Here is a 7220-nt window from a genome sequence, read left to right as displayed (position 1 = left end):
CCTACCCAGAACAAATCCTGTGCAACATTTCCTTGAAAAGTGAGAAGTCTGGAAGGGGTGGATACTGATATAGTGAAGCAACTAATTCAATTCTACAACTTGACAGCCACACCTGTGCCAGGCTGTCTACAAGGATATTTAGAATGAGTAAGACATTCCTTCAAGGAACTCCAGGAACACAGGCCTAACATGTTGCAATGTTTAGTGTCAAGCAGTGCACTAGAGACACATTATCACACTCAAACCTCACAACAATTCTCTAAGGTATGAATTATCACTCCCCTTTCATAGATGAAACAGAGGCTTAGAGTGCTTGATTTATTGAAGGTCAAACAGCCAGTAAATGGTGTAGCCAGGATTCCAACCTTGCCATCTCACTAAGACTGTACTTAATTACTGGAGGGACCGGGTGTGGTGGCTCATGCTGTAATTCCAGCACCTTAGGAGGCTGAGGCTGGTGGATCACCTGAGGTCAGGGATTCGAGACCAGCCTGGCCAACATGATGAAACCCCATCTCTACTAAAAATACAAAAATTAGCTGGGCATGGTGGTGGGCTCCTGTAATCCCAGCTACTCAGGAGGCTGAGGCAGGGCAATTGCTTGAATCAGGGAGGTGGAGGTTGCAGTGAGCCGAGATCACACTGCACTCCAGCCTGGGCAACAGGGCAAGACTCGGTCTCAAAACCAAAAAAAAAAAAAAGAAAAATTACTGGAGGAACCTAGAAGAAGAAATGATCAATTTTGCTTGGGGTGTATCTAGAAAGACTTCACTGAGGTCATTTAAAGAACAAAAAAGATGGCTGGGGTCCAGCACGGTGGCTCATGCCTGTAATCCTAGCACTTTCGAATACCAAGGCAGGCAGATCACCTGCGGTCCAGAGTTCGAGCCTGGTCAACATAGCGAAACCCTGTCTTTACTAAAAATAAAAAAATTAGCTGAGCGTGGTGGCAGGCACCTGTAATCCCAGCTACTTGGGAGGCTGAGGCAGGAGAATCACTCAAACCCAGGAGGTGGAGGTTGCAGTGAGCCGAGATCATGCCACTGCACTCCAGCCTGGGCAACAGAGCGAGACTCTGCCTCAAAAAACAACAACAAAAAAATACAAACAGCAGACAAGTAGTTCCCAGGTGCCTACCAAGTGGTCAGGCACTGCACTTACCTCACTGACTGCAGTAACCACCCTTTGAGGTGGTGGCATTGCCTCCATTTTCCAGGCAAGGAAATAGACTGAGAGCTGGGGTTAGTCAGGTCATGACTGTGTGTGCCACTCCCGCTAAATCTCATTTGATGTGGTTCGTGAGGCCACAGCACGACAATTTCCTCCTTGTGTCCACTGAGGATATGGCTTTGTACAACACTTTCTGGTTTCTGAACTACTTACAAACCTCCCTGTCCTGTGAGAAAGGAAGAACAGTTATTACCATCTGCATCTGATGGTGAAACAAAGGACGCTGCAGAGGAGCCACACTAACCACTCCTTCCCTCCAGTCCTGTCATCCCACTGCCGGTGTCCCACCCTCCTTGCTCCCTGCACTTGACCGGCTAATAAGCCCCCTCACTTTTTCCTCTGTGAAGCCACCCTAGATAATTCCCCACCCACGAATGGTCCCTCCTCATCTCAGAGAGCTCTCCATGCACACCTGTTACCGTTTCTGCCTTTATCTGTAAATATCTGTGTGTCTGACTTCCATGCCTCACACGCCTCTATAGGGCAAAGACTGTGTCTTAAACATCTCGGTATTGTCAGTATTTTGCACAGTGAAGTTTTTTTTTTTTTTTTTTTAAATCATATCAGCTTTATTTGTACCTTTTCTGACATTTCTATCAAAAAAGCAGTGTGCCTGCTGTGGTTCCCATTCTCTGGGATTTAGAAGCCTCTACCTCATTCTCCACCCAAATCTGTGTTCTAGGCTCTTCCTAAAGTTGTCACCCATACATGCCCTCCAGAGTTTTATAGCGCATATAATCTGTAACACATGGGAGGAAGCCAATTGCCCTTTAGAAGTATGCCTGCAATTGCCTCACTTCCTGTGTCATGTGACTCTCCCAGTCATCACATGACCCATCCATGTCAGGAAGCCGGAATTACTTGCAGGGCTAACCTAGTGCCTATAGCTACGGCAGGTACCCGCATCCTTGTTTTTGTTTAGTGGATCCTCTATCCTTGAGAGACTCTGGACCCCTGTGGTCTTCTCCTCATCCAATGACCCTGAGGTGATGGAGTTTTCCAGAAAGGTAAGAGAGAGCTCCCAATCAGCATTGTCACAGTGCTTCTGGAATCCTGGCACTGGAATTCAGTGAATGACAGACTCTCTTTGAATCCAGGGCCATCATGGCTCTTTGAGCAAGGCACAGATGGAGGGAGGGGTCGAAGTTGAAATGGGTGGGAAGAGTGGTGGGGAGCGTCCTGATTTGGGGTGGGCAGAGAGTTGTCATCAGAAAGGTTGCAGGGAGAGCTGCACCCAGGTGTGTGTGGGCCTTGTCCTAATGAATGTGGGAGACTAGGCCATGGGCACCCAAAGGCAGCTAAAGTCTGCCCAGGAGAGTAGTTGAGGGGAGGAGAGGGGCTTGCTTTTCCAGCCACTCCTCATTCTGTCCTCAGGAATGTCCCAAGCCTTCGGGTAGGGTAAGCATCATGGCCGCCAGCCTCACAGGATTGCTTCTACTTCAGGCAGTGTCATGGGCATCAGGTAAGTGAGTCAAGGCAGTGGCAAGGTAGCACAGAGGCTCCCTTCTGCCTCATAGTCCTTTGGTAGCCTTCCAGTACTCTGGTGGTAGACTTTTAATAGGTGCTCAATAAATCCTTTTGAGTGACGGAGACCAACTTCAGGGTGAGGATTTTGTTTTTTTTTTTCTTTTGAGACAGAGTCTTACTCTGTTGCCTGGGCTGGAGTGCAGTGGTGTGATCTTGGCTCATTCCAACCTCTACCTCCCAGGTTCAAGCGATTCTCTTGCTTCAGCCTCCCGAGTAGCTGGGATTACAGGTGGCCACCACCATGCCCTGCTAATTTTTGTATTTTTAGTAGAGACGGGGTTTCACCATACTGGCAAGGCAGGTCTCGAACTCCTGACCTCAGGTGATCCGCCCACCTCGGCCTCCTGAAGTGCTGAGATTATAGGTGTGAACCCCTGCCCTGGCCAAGGGGTGAGGAATTTGAAACCATGTTCAGTCTGTCCTAGTGGATGTGTCCGTTCTCCACGTCTTCATCAGACCTCACCTCTGCTTGTACTCCCTCCTTCCCAGGTGCCCGCCCCTGCATCCCTAAAAGCTTCGGCTACAGCTCGGTGGTCTGTGTCTGCAATGCCACATACTGTGACTCTCTTGAGCCCCTGACCTTTCCTGCCCTCGGTACCTTCAGCCGCTATGAGAGTACACGCAGTGGGCGACGGATGGAGCTGAGTACAGGGACCATCCAGGCTAATCGCACGGGCACAGGTAACCATTACGCCCCTCACACCCTGGGCCAGGCTGGGTCCTCCTAGAGGTAAATGGTGTCAGTGATCACCATGGAATTTCCCCCCTGGGCACTGACACCCTTATTCCCTGTGCATGTCCTCAGGCCTGCTACTGACCCTGCAGCCAGAACAGAAGTTCCAGAAAGTGAAGGGATTTGGAGGGGCCATGACAGACGCTGCTGCCCTCAACATCCTTGCCCTGTCACCCCCTGCCCAAAATTTGCTACTTAAATCGTACTTCTCTGAAGAAGGTGAGGAGGAAGGGGACAAGGTGACATAGCGCCATTGACACTTTCTGTTTTTTTATTTTTAAATTTTTTTGAGACAGAATCTCACTCTGCTCACTCTGTCGCCAAGACAGGAGTGCAGACGGCATGATCTCCACCTACAGCAACCTCTGCCTATAGTGATTCTCCTGCCTCAGCTTCCTGAGTAGCTGGAATTATAGGCATGCGCCACTACCACCTGGCTAATTTTTGTATTTTTAGTAGAGACAGGGTTTCATCATGTTGACCAGGCTAGGCTTAAACTCCTGACCTCAAATGATCCACCTGCCTTGGCCTCCCAAAATTCTGGGATTACAGGTGTCAGCCACCAAGCCCAGCCAACACGTTTCTCTTTTTTTTTGAGAAAGAGTCTCGCACTGTCGCCCAGGCTGGAGTTCAGTGGCACAATCTCGGCTCACTGCAACCTCCACCTCCTGGGTTCAAGTGATTCTCCTGTCTCAGCCTCCCGAGTACCTGGGATTATAGGTGCCTGCCACCATGCCCGGCTCATTTTTTGTATTTTTAGTAGAGACGGGGTTTCACTATGTTGGCCAGGATGATAGCAAATTCCTGACCTTGTGATCTGCCTGCCTCAGCCTCCCAAAGTGCTAGGATTACAGGCATGAGCCGCCAACACTTTTCTTTGCCCTTTCTTTGGACCCTGATTTCTGCCCATCCCTGACATTTGGTTCCTGTTTTAATGCCCTCTGAAATAAGATTTCCCTGCTTATCATCTGCTAACTATTATGGACTCAGGATCAGAAAGGCCTCTGCTTCACCCAGGTGCCAGCCTCCACAGGTTCCAACCCAGGAGCCCAAGTTCCCTTTGGCCCTGACTCAGACACTATTAGGACTGACAAGTGATAAGCAGAGTCCCATACTCTCCTATTGACTCAGACTACCGTATCTTGATCATCCTTTTCTGTAGGAATCGAATATAACATCATCCGCGTACCCATGGCCAGCTGTGACTTCTCCATCCGCACCTACACCTATGCAGATACCCCTGATGATTTCCAGTTGCACAACTTCAGCCTCCCAGAGGAAGATACCAAGCTCAAGGTAGGCATTCTAGCTTTTTCAGGCCCTGATGTCTGGGGGTTGAGAAGCTGTAGGGTAGGTCTGCTTGTAGAGACATTTTGTCCCCTGCTATTTTGTCCCGGGGGTGGGAGGGTGGGGGCTGATGGCTGAACCGGAGGCACTGGTTGGGCTACTATGTGTTCCAACTCTGGGTGCTTCTCTCTTCACTACCTTTGTCTTTAGATACCCCTGATTCACCGAGCCCTGCAATTGGCCCAGCGTCCCGTTTCACTCCTTGCCAGCCCCTGGACATCCCCCACTTGGCTCAAGACCAATGGAGCGGTGAATGGGAAGGGGTCACTCAAGGGACAGCCCGGAGACATCTACCACCAGACCTGGGCCAGATACTTTGTGAAGTAAGGGATCAGCAAGGCTGTGGGATCAGGACTGGCCTCCCCTTTGGTCATGCTGATCTGTGTCCCAACCCTCAACCTCGTTCCACTTCCAGATCTGCCTCTCCTCAGCTCACCTTTCTACCTTCTGGGCCTTTCAGATTTGGGCCTGTCAATCTTGCCCACTCCATCAGGCTTCCTGTTCTCTCAGTCTGGCCCACTTTCTTTTTCTTCTTTTTTTTTTTTTTGAGGAGTCTCTCTCTCTGTCACCCAGGCTGGAGTGCCGTAGCGCCATCCTCCGTCACTGTAACCTCTGCCTCTCGAGTTCAAGCTATTCTCCTGCCTCAGCCTTCCAAGTAGCTGGGATTACAGGCGCCTGCCACCATGCCCAGCTAATTTTTCTGTTTTAGAAGAGACGGGGTTTCGCCAGGTTGGGCAGGCTGTTCTCTAATTCCTGACCTCAAGTGATCTACCTGCCTCGGCCTCCCAAAGTGCTGGGATTACAGGCGTGAGCCAACACACCCAGCTGGTCTGCTCCACCTTCTTGGCTGGATCACTCATGACCTTTCTCTTGCCAGGTTCCTGGATGCCTATGCCGAGCACAAGTTACAGTTCTGGGCAGTGACAGCTGAAAATGAGCCTTCTGCTGGGCTATTGAGTGGATACCCCTTCCAGTGCCTGGGCTTCACCCCTGAACATCAGCGAGACTTTATTGCCCGTGACCTAGGTCCTACCCTCGCCAACAGTACTCACCACAATGTCCGCCTGCTCATGCTGGATGACCAACGCTTGCTGCTGCCCCACTGGGCAAAGGTGGTAAGGCCCAGACCTGCATGGTGCTCCAGTGACCTTCAAATCTAGCCTCCAAATGACTGACTCCCAAACTTAGAGCAATTTCTCTACCCAACTGTGGATTCCTAGAGCACCATTCCCCTGGACCTCCAGGGTGCCATGGATCCCACAGTTGTCACTTTAAACCTTTCTAGGGGCCAGGCGAGGTGGCTCACTCATGTAACCCCAGCACTTTGGGAGGCCGAGGCGGGCGGATCAGCTGAGGTCAGGAGTTTAAGACCACCCTGGCCAACGTTTGAAACCCTGTCTCTACTAAAATAAAAAAAAAAAAAAATTATCTGGGCATGATGGTGGGTGCCTGTAATCCCAGCTACTCGGGAGGCTGAGAAGGGAAAATCAGTTGAACCTGGGAGATGGCAGTTGTGGTGAGATGAGATTGTGCCACTGTACTCCAGTCTGGGCGACTGAGACTCCATCTCAGAAAAGAAAAAAAAAAAAACCTCTCTAGGCTCGGGGCGTTGGCTCATGTCTGTAATCTCAGCACTTTGGGAGGCCAAGGTGGGTGGATCACTTGAACCTAAGAAATTCAAGACCAGCCTGGGAAACATGGTGAAATCCCATCTCTACAAAAAAACCAAAAACTATATATGTATATACACACACACACACACACACACACACACAAATTAGCTGGTTGTGGCACCCATGTAGTCCCAGCTACTCAGGAGGCTAACGCGGGAGGATCAATTGACCCTAGGAAGTCAAGGCTGCAGTGAGCTGTGATTGTGCCACTGTACTCCAGCCTGAGTGACGGAGTGATATCCTGTCTCAAAAACAAAAAAAAATATCTCCCCAAACCTCTCTAGTTGCATTCTTCCCATCACCCATTGCCAGAATTCCTACAAGAGGAATTGAAAGTTCCAGAAGACTGTGTGCAAGGTCCAGGGTCACTTGCTCTTCCTTTGCAGGTACTGACAGACCCAGAGGCAGCTAAGTATGTTCATGGCATTGCTGTACATTGGTACCTGGACTTCCTGGCTCCAGCCAAAGCCACCCTAGGGGAGACACACCGCCTGTTCCCCAACACCATGCTCTTTGCCTCAGAGGCCTGTGTGGGCTCCAAGTTCTGGGAGCAGAGTGTGCGGCTAGGCTCCTGGGATCGAGGGATGCAGTACAGCCACAGCATCATCACGGTAAGCCACCCCAGTCTGCCTTCCTGAAAGCACACCTCAGACCCCTTAGTAGTCTCACCAAAGACTGACAGACCTTTCCTGTCCAGCTTTCCCCAGCTA

General features: G+C 50.4%; 1 protein-coding gene across 8 annotated transcripts in view; it reads left to right on the top strand.

Annotated features, from left to right (window-relative positions):
* Positions 1-7220, top strand: part of LOC105544841 (glucosylceramidase) — a 30698-nt gene that overhangs the window by 13128 nt on the left and 10350 nt on the right. The window contains exons 2-9 of one of the 8 annotated variants that reach the window (XM_011987471.1): positions 2153-2237; positions 2605-2692; positions 3247-3438; positions 3563-3709; positions 4653-4786; positions 4988-5160; positions 5715-5952; positions 6897-7121. In XM_011987471.1, coding sequence (XP_011842861.1) covers positions 2220-2237; positions 2605-2692; positions 3247-3438; positions 3563-3709; positions 4653-4786; positions 4988-5160; positions 5715-5952; positions 6897-7121 — 1215 coding nt within the window. In that variant the 5' untranslated portion in view covers positions 2153-2219. Of the gene's footprint in view, positions 1-2050; positions 2239-2604; positions 2693-3246; positions 3439-3562; positions 3710-4652; positions 4787-4987; positions 5161-5714; positions 5953-6896; positions 7122-7220 lie in introns of those variants that run through there. The other 7 variants (XM_011987472.1, XM_011987470.1, XM_011987473.1 and 4 more) reach the window with 7 other exon arrangements.

Source organism: Mandrillus leucophaeus, unplaced genomic scaffold (genome assembly GCF_000951045.1).
Source record: "Mandrillus leucophaeus isolate KB7577 unplaced genomic scaffold, Mleu.le_1.0 Scaffold310, whole genome shotgun sequence".
NCBI lineage: Eukaryota > Metazoa > Chordata > Mammalia > Primates > Cercopithecidae > Mandrillus > Mandrillus leucophaeus.
This window is presented reverse-complemented; position numbering and strand designations above follow the sequence as displayed.